This window comes from Paramormyrops kingsleyae, chromosome 4 (genome assembly GCF_048594095.1).
Source record: "Paramormyrops kingsleyae isolate MSU_618 chromosome 4, PKINGS_0.4, whole genome shotgun sequence".
NCBI classification, from domain to species: Eukaryota; Metazoa; Chordata; class Actinopteri; order Osteoglossiformes; family Mormyridae; genus Paramormyrops; species Paramormyrops kingsleyae.
In genome coordinates this window covers 28,761,589-28,777,866 of record NC_132800.1, presented here as the reverse complement: position 1 = coordinate 28,777,866, position 16,278 = coordinate 28,761,589, and the positions used below count along the sequence as shown (strand labels likewise).

Below are 16,278 nucleotides of genomic sequence, written 5' to 3'. Positions count from 1 at the left end.
TAACTGCCGATTCTGGTCTCCTGGTTGGTGAAATCACCTGAGGGCCCCCCCCCCCCCCCCTAAAATCTTTATTTCTGGCACCTGCTCTAAACAATCTGCCCCCCCATAGCACCTGCAACATTAAATCACTAGTGCCACTACTGCTACAGAGAAGTACTTTTAGATGCTTAAGTTATAAATATCACAGTTAGCATCATATAACACAAAACACTGCAATTTTAGACTGCATAGAGGGCAGCAGCACGTTCTGAGAACTGCATGGATTTTAACTGCACTCTGAAAACTCATTTTAAAGGGTGACTTATTTTAATTATGCATTATGGTTTAGTGTAAAATTTCATACTTACAGTAAAATCCCTCCAAAGACCTATCAAGAGGCTGCAAAACATCCCCAATAAATATGCAGGCACAGAATCCCAAAGCAGCCACTGTGACTGAAAGGGAATATCCTGAAAAGGGAAAGATCACATTACCTGCCGAGTGCAATTTTCCACATCATATGGTTAATATGAATATAACATTTAAAAACACGAGTTTGCATTTCAGAAGTAAAACATTTTCCTCATTTAGACAATGGTGGTCTTTCCTTCTGCTCTCTTAGCAAAAGTACAATTCACACGATCCCAGTCACATGACCCTCCACCCTCACAACGACACAGACAAGTGACAATAAAAGAAACTGTGTCACAAAGCTGCTTTCCCTCTGTGAATACAGTGTTTATATCCATCCATCCATCCCACTGTGAATACAGTGTTTATATCCATCCATCCCTCTGTGAATACAGTGTTTCTATCCATCCATCCCACTGTGAATACAGTGTTTATATCCATCCATCCCTCTGTGAATACAGTGTTTATATCCTTCCATCCATCCCACTGTGAATACAGTGTTTCTATCCATCCCTCCCTCTATGAATAGTGTTTATATCATCCATCCCTCTGTGAATAGTGTTTATATCCATCCATCCCTCTGTGAATACAGTGTTTCTATCCATCCATCCCCCTGCGGTCCTGGATCCAAACATCAGTCAGATTCAAACTAAACTGGGTTTGGACCAGGGATCAGTCTCACACACCAGGAATCGAACCCTCGTCCCTGCAGCTGTGAGGCTACTGCTGTGTCCACTGAGCACTGCGCCACAACATAGTGAAGTTACTCACTGTATTTATTAAAGGTGTCAGAGCAAACCTGCCTCCATTCACAGACACACAGCACTGATAAGGAGAATGACGACGGCAGGGAAACTCACCCAGTATGAATGTGTTTCTCATCAAGGCAAAGAATTGGGAGTAAAGAGCCAGGAAGAGCATGTTAAGCAGCGCGGGACGACCTGGGGGGCAAAGAGAGACACCCTGATTACCTCATCACTCTACAGAGATATAAAATTATATTAAATCTCTTTAAAAGAGCCTCCCAGAGAAGCCTGAGATCTGCAAATTCTGCCCGCATCACTGGCTGCAGTGTAACTGCAGTTATTGTTTGGCTGCAGTGATCTTTCTGTTACAGAGCTCATACAGCATTTTGGTTTCCTTTCAGAGACACTGTGAGGAGTCCTGTCCCATTTGGGGTGCGTTCTGTTTATGCTTCATTAGGATCTGTTTGCGAGGGCAGTGGGGAGGTTGCTCGACAGGTAAGGGGGGGGGGGGGGGTTGGGGCTGAGAGGTGACAGCAGGGTGACACGGGGGGGGGATGGGGCTGCTGGGGGGGTGGCTTCAGCATTTTACCACGTTCCTTTACATAAGGTGAATTAATGTTCATGCCTCGGTGTGTGTGTGTGTGAGAGAGAGAGTCCCCAGGTTGTCCCAGTCCTGAGCCAAACTGTGACAGCACCCACAGTTACCCCCCCCCCCCCCCCCCACCCCCCCCCGATTGGGTGTCCTGTGACCTTTCAGTTTAGTTTAGTTTTCTTACGATCTTTTGTTTTCCTCTGAGAGACGCCCACAGTTACCCTCCCGGTTCTGAGATTTTGTTCCCCCAGTAAATGCAGCCTCTCAGGCCTGATACTCGCTCACCCCCCCAGCCTCTGTGTGTTAGTTCAGTGTGATCCCAGCCTCAGTACTTACACGTAAAATCTGCCCAGATTAGAAGGATTTGTCTAAGTCGTACTTTCCCAGTTGTCCGCAGGGAGTGTATTACCCTAAACACACTGAAACCAACTGAAATAAGGGAAGATTAAAGTCAGTTACCATGTAACTCATCTCAGACACAGAGTAACATACAGTTGTGTTCAGTCATCCTGTGTTTAAAACCCTGCACTGCACAGCCCTGTCACCTGGAGGTTCTGGGTTTGAATCCCATGATGTTACTAAAATATCATCCCAGTTTGAACGGCAGGTTTAATTTGGTTATGAAAGGTTAAATGGGGGTGCTTCCGTTGGGTATTGTGTCACAGTACCCTAACTGTGTACAGGCAGTGCCCAGGTTACTGTGAGATCCGATCCCTAAGTCTGTCATTAAGTTGAATTTGCATATAAGTCTGAAAAATAATACAGTACTTAATAAAAATAACGATACAGTAATAATAACACTGCACACTGTACTGTATTGTACCTTAAGGCTTAAGCCATGCAATGTTTTCATCAGCATCACAAAGCAGAGACAGGGACTCGAGTTTGCGAATCGGACTGGAGTCGCTCTTAAATTGACTACTGACTCGACTTGCAACTCCTTATGTTTTTGACTCAGACAAATCAATTTTACCCATTAATTGGATTAATTGGTTTTTGCTTTAGAACAATGTGTAAAAATGAAAATCGCGATTTACTTTTGCATTTACTTGGGCAGGCCAACAGGGGTCTGGGTTATACTCATTCATTAGCCAATCACATCACTCTAAAGTAGTTGGGGGCGGAGTCCGGCATGGTTTGGTCAGGCTGCCTGATACACAGGAAGCTTCTTTTCTTTTGTTAATCATATAGGGAAAGGGAAAGGGTGTGTGTGTGTGTGTGTGTGTGTGTGTGTGTGAGTGAGTGAGTGAGTGAGTGAGAGAGCGAGCAGGTATACCTAATCCTTATGGGGACACAATGTCCCCATAACATGATAAATATCCATTTTATTTTAAAACTGTATTTTATAAAAATCAGTGACTGCTATGAAAAGACTAAAAATGCAAAAACTCTTGTATTTTGTTAGGTTACTTATGGTCATGGTTAGGGCTGGGTAGGGGTTAAGGTTGTCATAGTTAGCGTTAGCATTTTCCCCATAGAAGTGAATGAGCTGTCCCCAGGATATGTATACCCGACTGTGTGTGTGTGTGTGTGTGTGTGTATGTGTGTGTGTGTGTGTGTGTGTATGTTTGTATATAGTTGATTGTTGTTGCCAAGTTTGGACCCTCTTTGTTTGTAACTGTTTGCACTAATTAAAATTTACCTGTTCTGCTCAAGGGATGTCTTCATCATAATGTTATTTTTGAGAAAGAAATAGTTTTTAAATCTGCATTACAAAAGTATAAAGGTTCTTACAAAAGTTTTATTCAAAGCCATTTGAAATAGCGATTACTCTGAAAATGTATATAAGCCTAAGGAACTATGACACGGAGTTTTTTTTTTTTTTAATTATTCAAGTGCTGATTCCCATAGTCACACCAGGTACTAATAGAAAAAAACAAATACGCAGTTAAATTTTTTATAAATAATGAGGTGAAACTGGAACCATGATGGAGACTTGACTCTAATTTTGTGACTTGTGAACATCTCTGTCCCAAAGCAGTGATATACTGTACATTATCATGAACCATTCGATTTAACCCACATTTGTAATGGAATAGGCTTCATAGGAGACCATTCGTGTACAAGTCATTCGTATGTCAGACTTTCTTAACTCGGGGACTCTGTACACATTAACTGTGGAAAATATACTTTCAGTATCACTGCCATGCAAATGCTCAAGTGCAACAGTTGTGTGTTTAATTGACTACAATGTAGAAAATAAATACCTCCACACCTAATTCTGCTCTGATATCCCTGAAGTTACAATATCGAAAAGAATTTAAAAATAAATACATTTATAAAATCTGAAAACATACTTACGTGGCAATAAAACCATGAAGATGGGAATCAGTAACATAGTTATAAATGCTCCATGTTCATTCCAATTTGCACCTGAGTCATTTTTTGCCAGAAAAACACTGACAGCAACTAAAATATAAGAATAGAGTCAGTCACCATGAAATCCGTGTCAGACAGAAAGCAAACACAGACATACTCTGTGGTCCTGTGTTTAAAACCCTGCACTGCACAGCCCTGTCACCTGAGGGTTCTGGGTTTGAATCCCATGATGGACAGTGAGGTACTGAAGAAACAGCTCAGGATGTGAAGCCGATTAACATGGAGCATGGAAAAGTAACACAGATGTCTGAGCTGGACGTTATATCATACATCCCATAATGTACTTATTAACTGTGAAAGAAATACATACTGTAACCATCCATGTGGAATATTTCTGAAACCCCAGTGCCCTAAACAGACATCAAAAATAACAAAGACACTTATCCATCTACACATCCATCCATCTCCCATAATCACTCAGGGAGTGCAGTGCTGAGGTGAGCCAGCAGACACAGGGCAGGGTGGAGGGTACACCCTGGTGGGGGGCCAGTAGGTCACGGGGCAGGGGGGAGGGTCATTATAGATCCCATTTTACCTACATGGGTGTTTGTGATGGGGGGGGATCAGAGTACAGGGAGGAAACCAGTGCAAACACACAGCCCACATAGACATTTATAAAGAGACTTACTAATAGATGAAACTACGATGAGTGGATACAGGACTGCACTTATTACTAATACACAGTCAAGATTTAAGGGAACTTCTGTCAAAGATGCAAAGGCAACAACTGAAAGGAAATGAGAACACAGTCAGTCAGTCACCATGAAATTCATGCCAGGCACATCGTAAGACAAACAGATGTGTTCAGGGGCCCTGTGTTTAAAACCCTGCACTGCACAGCCCCGTCACCATGGGGTTCTGGGTTTGAATCTCATGTTGGACACTGTGGTACTAAAAGGATATCACACTTTGCTGATTTAAGTGGGTTATGAAAAGGTAACAAGGATGTTTGGGGAAGAAATTATATCACACATCCTATAATATATACATATCTATTCACCAATCCTGGACAGAGTGAAAGGGGGCCTGGAGCCTATCCCAAGCGGCACAGGGGGCATGACAGAGGGACACCTTGGGTGTGATGCCATACACACAGAGTCACATGCTATGGGCAATTTACAGACACCAATTAAACTGAGTGGAGAGGGACTCAAACCCACATGACATGGGGAGCACATGCAGACTGCACACAGACACAGAGGAGGGGGACTCAAACCCACATGACATGGGGAGCACATGGAGACTGCACACAGACACAGAGGAGGGGGACTCAAACCCACATGACATGGGGAGCACATGCAGACTGCACACAGACACAGAGGAGGGGGACTCAAACCCACATGACATGGGGAGCACATGGAGACTGCAGACAGACACAGAGGAGGGGGACTCAAACCCACATGACATGGGGAGCACATGGAGACTGCACACAGACACAGAGGAGGGGGACTCAAATCCACATGACATGGGGAGCACATGGAGACTGCGCACAGACACAGGGGAGGGGGACTCAAACCCACGTGACATGGGGAGCATATGCAGATTGCACACAGACACAGAGGAGGGGGACTCAAACCAGCAGCCTAGAGGTGTCAGGCAGCAGTGCTGACCACTGAGCCACTGCAATGCCCCATGGATACAGATTAACAGTGAACAATACAGCTATTATAGAAATTTTAAATATGTAAATTGTCATACATTTATTTCTATAATGTAGAAAAGAAATACCTTGATGGATAATTCTGATCTTATACTTAGAAACTTACTTACTTCGCAATAAAAGAAAAACGATGAAGATAAATACGATTTCACCAAAAATGCCCCCAAGTATTGCTTTCTCAGCTGGAGATGGGGAATAATTTGCTGAAAACTCAATGAAAGAACCTGAAATGAGGAAAGAATAGTCAGTCATCCTGAAATTAATGTCAGATACAGGAAAACAACAAATGTGTTCAGTGGTTCATTTACTTAGCAGATGCTTTGGGCCAAAGTAACATGCCAGTGAGGCTGGACATTACAGTTATGGAGAGTCAGTGACACATTATCCAGCCTAAATCATACTTCCACACAGCTATAAAGCCACACTGCCACAGCGGCCGCTCAGCAGTGACAGAGGACCAGGCCGGCCCTTACAGTTATGGAGAGTCAATGACACATTATCCAGCCTAAATCATACTTCCACACAGCTATAAAGCCACACTGACACAGCGGCCGCTCAGCAGTGACAGAGGACCAGGCCGGCCCTTACAGTTATGGAGAGTCAGTGACACATTATCCAGCCTAAATCATACTTCCACACAGCTATAAAGCCACACTGACACAGCGGCCGCTCAGCAGTGACAGAGGACCAGGCCGGACCTTACAGTTATGGAGAGTCAGTGACACATTATCCAGCCTAAATCATACTTCCACACAGCTATAAAGCCACACTGACACAGCGGCCGCTCAGCAGTGACAGAGGGCCAGACCGGCCCTTACAGTTATGGAGAGTCAGTGACACATTATCCAGCCTAAATCATACTTCCACACAGCTATAAAGCCACACTGCCACAGCGGCCGCTCAGCAGTGACAGAGGGCCAGACCGGCCCTTACAGTTATGGAGAGTCAGTGACACATTATCCAGCCTAAATCATACTTCCACTCAGCTATAAAGCCACACTGCCACAGCGGCCGCTCAGCAGTGACAGAGGGCCAGACCGGCCCTTACAGTTATGGAGAGTCAGTGACACATTATCCAGCCTAAATCATACTTCCACACAGCTATAAAGCCACACTGCCACAGCGGCCGCTCAGCAGTGACAGAGGGCCAGACCGGCCCTTACAGTTATGGAGAGTCAGTGACACATTATCCAGCCTAAATCATACTTCCACTCAGCTATAAAGCCACACTGACACAGCGGCCGCTCAGCAGTGACAGAGGGCCAGACCGGCCCTTACAGTTATGGAGAGTCAGTGACACATTATCCAGCCTAAATCATACTTCCACACAGCTATAAAGCCACACTGACACAGCGGCCGCTCAGCAGTGACAGAGGGCCAGGCCGGCCCTTACAGTTATGGAGAGTCAGTGACACATTATCCAGCCTAAATCATACTTCCACACAGCTATAAAGCCACACTGCCACAGCGGCCGCTCAGCAGTGACAGAGGACCAGGCCGGCCCTTACAGTTATGGAGAGTCAGTGACACATTATCCAGCCTAAATCATACTTCCACACAGCTATAAAGCCACACTGCCACAGAGGCCGCTCAGCAGTGACAGAGGACCAGACCGGCCCTTACAGTTATGGAGAGTCAGTGACACATTATCCAGCCTAAATCATACTCCCACACAGCTATAAAGCCACACTGCCACAGCAGCCGCTTAGCAGTGACAGAGGACCAGGCCGGCCCTTACAGTTATGGAGAGTCAGTGACACATTATCCAGCCTAAATCATACTTCCAAACAGCTATAAAGCCACACTGCCACAGCGGCCGCTCAGCAGTGACAGAGGACCAGACCGGTCCTTACAGTTATGGAGAGTCAGTGACACATTATCCAGCCTAAATCATACTTCCACACAGCTATAAAGCCACACTGACACAGCGGCCGCTCAGCAGTGACAGAGGGCCAGGCTGTAGTGCTGGGCAGCAGCTACTTCCAGCTGCTCTTCCTCTGCTTATTATCATATAAAATGATCCTTATTTCTTAGCTATTTAAACCCGTCACCTGTTAGGTAGCTGGGCCCTGGAGCTGTCCAGCTTAACCCTCTGGGGGTTTGTTTCCAAACCATGAAATTACATTATACTTATCAGAAGCTTTTGTCTAAAGGATGGTACAGTTGGGGGTCAGAGATAAGGGTCGGCCAGCCTACCTGAAGCAGCTGGGATTAAGGGCATCGCTCATGGGCCTAACAGTGATATAGAGACTCTGCCAGGAATGGGATTTGAACCCACAACCCTCCAGATATGGGGTGAGAGATCAGGGTTAGCCAGCATCCATGACCCAGCTGGGATTAAGGGCCTCATTCACAGGCCTAACAGTGATATAGAGACTCTGCCAGGAATGGGATTTGAACCCACAACCCTCCAGACATGGACACAGGACACGAACCCGCTGACATGTACACCACCCCCACTGTTAAACTCACCAGTGCATATGGCTGTGACAGTGATGGAGCTTCCTAAAGACAGGGCCATGTATTTAATCACACCCATCCTGTCTGTAAATGAATATCAGAGTTATTTTAATAAATACAACGCAAATACAACACAGCTCAAGTCAGTACATGATATATATATATATATATATATATATATATATATATATATATATATATATATATATATAGTGCACACTGGAAACAGAACATCAGAAATAAGAAAACATACCTGTTAATAATCCCCGATACGGAGCCATATTAAACAACAGCAGGACGCTGAGCAGACTGACGACAGCACAAGTTACAGCCTCTCCTGTGGATCCTGAAAAACACCAGTCACACAAGATGACACTGAGGGATCGTTCTGTAGGTTTATTTGCAGGTCGCAGATTGGATCCCAGTCTTCCTGGAAACACCAGTCACACAAGATGACACTGAGAGATCGTTCTGCAGGTTTATTTGCAGGTCGCAGATTGGATCCCAGTCTTCCTGGAAACACCAGTCACACCAGATGACACTGAGGGATCGTTCTGCAGGTTTATTTGCAGGTCGCATATTGGATCCCAGTCTTCCTGGAAACACCAGTCACACAAGATGACACAGGGATCGTTCTGCAGGTTTATTTGCAGGTCGCATATTGGATCCCAGTCTTCCTGGAAACACCAGTCACACAAGATGACACAGGGAACGTTCTGTAGGTTTATTTGCAGGTCGCAGATTGGATCCCAGTCTTCCTGGAAACACCAGTCACACCAGATGACACTGAGGGATCGTTCTGCAGGTTTATCTGCAGGTGGCAGATTGGATCCCAGTCTTCCTGGAAACACCAGTCACACAAGATGACACTGAGGGATCGTTCTGCAGGTTTATTTGCAGGTCGCATATTGGATCCCAGTCTTCCTGGAAACACCAGTCACACAAGATGACACTGAGGGATCGTTCTGCAGGTTTATTTGCAGGTCGCAGATTGGATCCCAGTCTTCCTGGAAACACCAGTCACACCAGATGACACTGAGGGATCGTTCTGCAGGTTTATTTGCAGGTCGCATATTGGATCCCAGTCTTCCTGGAAACACCAGTCACACCAGATGACACTGAGGGATCTTTCTGCAGGTTTATCTGCAGGTGGCAGATTGGATCCCAGTCTTCCTGTCACAACATCCTCTTGCCTTGCTGAACTTCTCAGTGGATTTTGCATTAATGGTAACATGACTGACAGCTTGCATTTGAAATTCCATTTTTAGTCACCAGGTGGCGCTTCCTTGCTGTTATAAATGTTTGTTTTATCACATTGTGTTTATGTCTCTCTTTGTACTTTCAGATACAGTCAGTCCTGCTACAAAGCGACTAATGTGTTCCTGAAAAACCTTGCATTCACTAAAATCACATACTAAAATACAGTACACATATCCAATGGGAAAAATATGGTTAGGGAAATGTGACTCTAAAACTTAGTAACTTATACCAAACAAAATGAATTCAACTATAAAAACAGTGACACCAGTGGCCCATAATATAATTACATGGATTTTAAATAACAACTAAAAACAATAATACATTATATCATAAACATCTCCTATGGTTCTTATAAGTCTCATCAGAATTGACTAGTAACTGCTTCAACCGAAAGTGCTAAATTAGCTAACTTGTGGATTGTCGCGAGTTGGGAGTAGTGATGACCAAAACAACGCTTCATGAACCATTTGCTGTATTTTCTGTCCCCACTAGAAGTTGCTTTTGGTTTGGTTTGGGACATGCTTTGAGTACTTTTTTGAACAGAGAGCACCATCTAGTGGGGTAAGAAAATACAGCAAATGGTTCATGAAGTATCATGTTGGACATCATGATTCGGGAGTCTCATAATAATAATAATAATAATCATAATTATTATTAATTATGATTATTCTTATTATTGGGGGGTTCCAACAGCTAGCTGCCATATCCCTAATGTCTAAATTGTATAAAAAGTCATTCTACAGTCCAGTTCAGAAATGTGAAATTTGCAGGGTAGCTATATCACATTGAGATCTAGGGCCATGGAGAAAATGACCCATGTCAACCACTAGGGGTGCTGCAGTAATACACAACACGCTTTGGTTTGTAACTCCTGAACTGTGTACATGCACACATTCTGCCTATGATTATTTATTTATTTGCTGTTTTGCAAAGTTTGCAAAACCTACTTTTACACACTCGTCACTGGATTTGTCAATCAGAAACAATTAATTGGTGTCAATGAAATCAATGTAATCCTTGGCCCGACCACTGCAATAATTATTTTGCAATTTTTTAAAATTTTTCCTTTTTTTTTATTTTGGCTTTCAACAAGATTCCTATTTCGGTTTGTTTTTCTGTTTTTCCATGTAAATTTACGTTAGTTGGTATGAATCACTGTCAAAATGGGATGAACCTTCAGTAATTTACTCAAGTTTGATGCAGATACACGAATAGGGGTCGCTACAAAAATAAACTGCCTCTATAGCCTACATCGTCAGTTAATGACTCAAAATTTTCGGATTGGGTATTAGACATTAACCTGAGGCCACACACAAAAATGCATCCAATTCAACCACCAGGGGGCAGTATAATGAGGGTAAATGCATCCAGGTTCCATATTGTGGCTCTGAGGCCCACACCATTACTACTTCTAGTTCACTGATCCTATCACCACTGAATTTGGTAAATACCATCTACATAGAATTCTGACCCAAAGGTATTCAAAGAATTTCACTATATGGCCACGGTCTATGAATTTCGATGGCAAAACCACCAAACAGGAAGTGAGATCATATCTCAGTAATGCTTTGATTTATCAAAACCAAAAGTGGCCCATGGACTCGGGTCTCCATTTTGAGGAAGTAAAAAAAATAATGTCATTTGATGACTAGGGGACACTGAAATAAGCAAAAAATGCATTTTGGCTAATAACTTTTGATGTGTTTGCCCTAGAAAAATTATTCTTGTCTCTGGAAATAGTGTGGGAGGTCCCAAGGTCGACACGTGGCAATATGTCATATCACCCTAAGTGATCATGGTCCCCTTCTTGGATTTTACTGAAAGATTTAAAAAAAAATTTAGCCCACAAATTTTGTCCAGTCTTCTTTAAATGTACCATACATGATCTTCGAACTAAGTGTCACAAAACTTATGAGACTGATTTTTGAAGTCACCAAACAGGAAGTGTTATTATTCTAAAAGGTGTATTTAGTGGGGTCCACCTGTCAGCCAATCAGAAAAAAGCACAGAATGTTCCTGTCAGCCAGTTGGCTGGGTCACTGGGAGGGGGCATCCTCAGTGGGCTGTCCCATCTTACAGTTACTTAAATAAAGCTAAAGAAAAGGCTGGTTTTTCATTAATCTCCATTAACTCTCTGCTATCGCTGTTATTCAGGTACTTCAATGCACAAAACCTTCAATAAAATCCTTTTTTTTTTTTTTGCTTATTTATACAGATTTTATTCATTCATACAAACATTTATTAGTGAAATTCCTGATCTCTCCTGGATCTTTAGCCAATAAAATTTATACATTAATTTAATTTACTGCTGCTCTTGGCCATAAAACTTTATGTATTACAAAACTTAGGGGGCGGCGTGTGGCTCAGTGGGCTAAGCCTGTGTGCCTGTAACCACAAGATCACTGGTTCAAACCCAGCCTCAGCACGTCTGCAGGTCCTTGAGCAACACCCTTAACCCCCAGCTCCCTGGGTGCCCCAACAGGTGGCTGCCCTTTGCTGACAACTTACTCTACAAGGATCAAGTAGAGGGAGGCATAAAGACAATTTCCCCACAGGGATTTATAAAGTATCAATTGTTATTTTTATTAACAGGACACAAATAATTAAAATCTGTCAGCTTTCAAAGCATCCTTTACATTTATCAAAAAACAGCAATGTATAAACCACATGAAATGGACCCACCTTCAGTTAGACCCCACAGGATGAATGCTGAGGACGTCATGATTGGTGGAGCTATGACATGTGACCAGTGACACAACACAGCCTGTCTGCTTTTACCTATAGACAGAAAGTACAGCCAAATGTAACATTAAATTACCATTAGATTATGGTTCATGCAAAGGTTAATGATCTACAGCCATCCTCAGTTGGTCATTCTGCTGTATCCTCCCCTACAGACAAGCAGTACAGACTGTCAGCTCCTGCATTATTTTTAGGTGAATTTCAATGAGGACAACAGTCTTGTTTCACTGTTTTTGTTTTTGTTTGCTGGGGGTTACAGTGATAAAGGTTTCTGAAATAATTAATATTCACACGTATGTGTATGTCTCCAGAGGCACAAAGTATGTCAGTTACACCCCGTGTAGATACAGTCCTGCCTGATACCCCATGTCTGCTGAGATGACCTCGACAGGATAAGTGGTGCCAACCATGGATGAATTGAAATGGCTAGAAATGACAGACACTTCACAGTTTTATACTAGTTTTACAAAATTTGGATTAAAACTGAATATCTTTTAAAATTACTTACTTTTCTTTACAAAATGCCAGACAGAGAAAGAACCAGTAAGTAGGACTACAGGTGTGACAGCGATGCACAGCCCCAGATTCAACCAAAACAGGGATGAATACTCTAAAAAAAGAATTATATCCCATTAATCATTTCCTCAAAAAGACTGGTAGTCATGCTGCAGCATAATCCGTACGTTCAACCCACCAGTTAGCCTCACAAACTGGAGCAGAAATTTAGGAATAAATCTTTTTCCACAGGTGTGGGATTATTAGCTGTTGTTCCACCTTAAGACATACATACTGTATTAAAATGTTAGATTTTTCATATTCTCATATGTGGTTTTGATAAATTAAGACATTTTATATAGAATTATTTAATTATTTAGCCAATCAAACTATGTCAAGCACAATTAATAAAAATACACGGTTATTACTGCTTTTTTTCCAGTGACACTCTCTTGGTCTCTGTCGGTCCTAAATGATTATTAAATAATAATACAGCCATAATTATGCATCACACTACACCAAGCTAATTAAATATGAGCTATGCACTAAATGTGAAGACGGAATAGAATATTCATTCATTCATTACATTATGTGTGCATACAGTCTTGGGACATTTGCTTAATTCTGTAAAGACATTTCAAATTATTGGTTTCATAACAGACGTCCATTGACAAGTGATGTTTAACATATCTGCACATGTCTTCCACACAGTTTTTATAATTTTTTTTGAATGACCCAATCAGTTCTGTTCTTGCAATTTTGCTATCAACTGCAATTGTAGTCACTGCCCCCCCCCCCCCAAAGAGATACTAAACACAAATAGTTGGTGTTTTGTTATTGCAAAGGTGTTATTAATTAAAAATCAATGACATTGTCATTGAATATTTAAAAACTCAGATAAGCTCTTTATAATTTTGGTTTCAACTTATAACTACTTGAAATGAATGTTCTACTCAAAATTAGTGGTTGTTTCTAATGTGATATATTTGTAAACAAAAAAAGAAATACAGTAATGATTTTTGTTATAAAGCCAACAAAATATTTTCCTGGTTAAGCAACTGTCCCAAGACTTTGTGAGCTCTGTATACAGTATAAATGGACTAAATTTGACCTTTTCTCCTGTTACACTAGCAGAGTAAACCCAGTTAGACTGAGGGCATGTGGATAATAATCAGTCTACAGCAGAACCACTGACCCTCAGGAGTCATTTAATCACACAAACTATGATGGAATGTTATTAAAACCAGTCCTTCCAGTGACTCACCCAGTGCTACTATCCTGGCAGTCGTACTGGCAGAATCAGTATCTGTCTGGACTTCACACATAAACTCTCCTTCGTCTTCAGTCCTGAATTTCCTCAGTCTCATTGAGAAGTCTCCTTTGGGAATTCCTGCAGCGAAGAAATCAGCTCTTCCAGCGTAATTCTTATCCTCAATCACTGGTCTGATCTCTCCATCAGCGTACAGCAGCACTAAGATGTCACCGTCTGTCTTTATCCATGTCACCTGAAGCTCTGTCACACTGACATGGGTCCCCACAGAGCAGCTGAGAGTCACATCCGCCCCAGCATGTGCATAGACCGGCTCGTCTGCTCCCGTCACCACCAGCCGCCCTGGAACAAGAGCAGGAAGGTTCACACAACCTGGCAACCTGTCAGTGCTGTGTTTTCCCCTTCTGGTTACGGACGAAACTCAGAGATTTTGGGCTGATTTCATTTTAAAATGCACCACTTTTTAAAATTTGCCACTTAGGAACATGGAAGCTGATAGAAATGTATTTCAAGTCATTTTTGTTTGAAAATTAAATGTCAGAACTTCACACCAAAGATCAAATAAAACATTTATAAAGTACAACCAAGTGAATTTAAATTTCTACAAAGCAGCTAACTTTCCCACCAGATACACCAACAGAATGAGAAACTCCAGACATAAGTAATAATGATACAATCCCATGTGTCTTTGGCCGTGACACAGAAGGGCTCACTTACCTACTTCCTGTATTCGCACCCGTGTTTCATGGCGCTCCTGCTCTCTGTAAACCACACACTTATACACTCCTGCATCTGCAGCCCTCACATCCTCCAGCAGCAGAGAGAAGTTTCCTTTGGGGATTTCCTGAGGGAGTAAGTGGGCTCTGCCCCTGTAGGCGTCCCCCTGCGATTCAGGTCTGCTCTGACCCCCCAGGAATAGGTGCACGATGGTGTCTGTGTCAGTCCTTCTCCACTCCACCTGCATCCCCTCCAAAGGCAGGGGTCTGTCGGCAAAGCAGGGCAGCAGTACAGCTCCTCCCTGCCGGGCAGTGAGAGGATCAGCAGAGCCGTGCAGCAGGAAACCTACCGCGGGGATAAGATACATAAAGTCACGGCATAAAGCATCCGGCAGAAATCACCAATTAAAAACCGATTACTCGAGATTGTGGCAAGAAATTATTTTTATATCAGTCAGTACACCAAAAACAAAGTCCTGTTCTTAAGGTCATCTTAATCATATTTCTTAAACCAGACAGGTAAAACGCCAAAACGTGGGACTTATTTTTGTCCAGTACGTACCAACAGTGTTAATGACGAACTTCAACAGAACCAAAATAACGCAGAGACATTTCATCATCATCTCCGCCTATGAAGTGCTGATTCCTCCTTTTCTTACTCAAAGAACCGTTTCCATACGACAGGCAAACTTCACCATATATTATAACCATATATACGCTCTGGTCAGCCCAAATGCCGTCTTCTTGACCGGATCTTCGCTTTCGCTTTAAGCCTGGAGCCGAAACACGCCCAGCGTACCTGGGGGCGGCTCGCACGGCAGGTGTTCTGTCATAAAATACTATCTATCGAGACGTGCTATCGAGCCTTTCTGCGCATGTGCAGTTCCACTGTTTTGGGATTAGGCTTAGGGTTAAGGTAAGGGTTTTGGGGGGTTAGGGTTAGGGTAAGAGTTAGGGTTAGGGTTAGGGCTATCGATTAGCACTACGGTAGCATTTTTCGACAAGGCAGCATATATCGACAGAACACCGGGTTTCAGTTCGGAGCTGGAATGATGCAAGTCGCGTTAGTCCGGTTAGGTGACTAATTGATATCGTGAAAAACTAAGAATGTCCTTCGTAGATTTAGTATATAAAAAGGAAAATTGGTAATGGACTCCACTATTTAAGCTTGTATCACAAATATCCTTGAAAATTTATTAAAATTCTTTCTTTCTCGATGAAACAATCTGTGTGCAGTGGTTATCAGTATTTCTCAGTTGCCCCTACACTGAAACTGGCCTTTGCCGTGTTCCTTGCACTCTCTTTAAATGAAGGATTGCCGTAGGGATCCATTATTGATTGATTTACAGCGTATTTATTGAGCAGCGCGCCCACGGATCAGGCAGTGCATGCGCGTGCCCGCTCTCCCAGCTGCTGACGGACGTCATACGCGCACCGTCTGATCTCGTGCTGTTGCTGTTGTTCCTGCATCAACATAATTAATGTTGCGCCAGGACCATCAATGCACTTCACTAGTTACCTTGTTCTCTTGTCATATTTTGCAGCTTGGGGGAAAATACCGGAAACAT

At 42.9% G+C, this 16,278-nt stretch overlaps 2 protein-coding genes across 2 annotated transcripts in view; both read right to left on the bottom strand.

The window, feature by feature from the left end:
• The window catches only part of LOC140588804 (protein NLRC3-like), a 66,140-nt gene that overhangs the window by 25,883 nt on the left and 23,979 nt on the right, over positions 1 to 16,278 (bottom strand). The window lies entirely within an intron of this gene.
• LOC111851400 (uncharacterized) lies at positions 325 to 14,958 on the bottom strand. The gene is made up of 11 exons (XM_072711621.1): positions 14,712 to 14,958; positions 13,989 to 14,336; positions 12,738 to 12,839; positions 12,170 to 12,265; positions 8,481 to 8,573; positions 8,240 to 8,311; positions 5,878 to 5,991; positions 4,030 to 4,137; positions 2,065 to 2,157; positions 1,251 to 1,331; positions 325 to 449 (listed from the first exon to the last, which is right to left on the bottom strand). Exons 1-11 carry the CDS (start codon positions 14,956 to 14,958, stop codon positions 325 to 327), a joined length of 1,479 nt encoding a protein of 492 aa, XP_072567722.1.

What these genes read in the sequence shown, in the direction of transcription:
- LOC111851400 (XM_072711621.1), bottom strand. Translation starts at nt 14,958, where the DNA reads ATGCAGGTGGAGTGGAGAAGGACTGACACAGACACCATCGTGCACCTA. An exon ending in TGCCAGGATAGTAGCACTGG is followed by an intron (nt 12,840 to 13,988) that starts GTGAGTCACTGG and finishes TTCTTTTTTTAG; the next exon opens with AGTATTCATCCCTGTTTTGG. An exon ending in GAGAAACACATTCATACTGG is followed by an intron (nt 450 to 1,250) that starts GTGAGTTTCCCT and finishes TTCCCTTTTCAG; the next exon opens with GATATTCCCTTTCAGTCACA.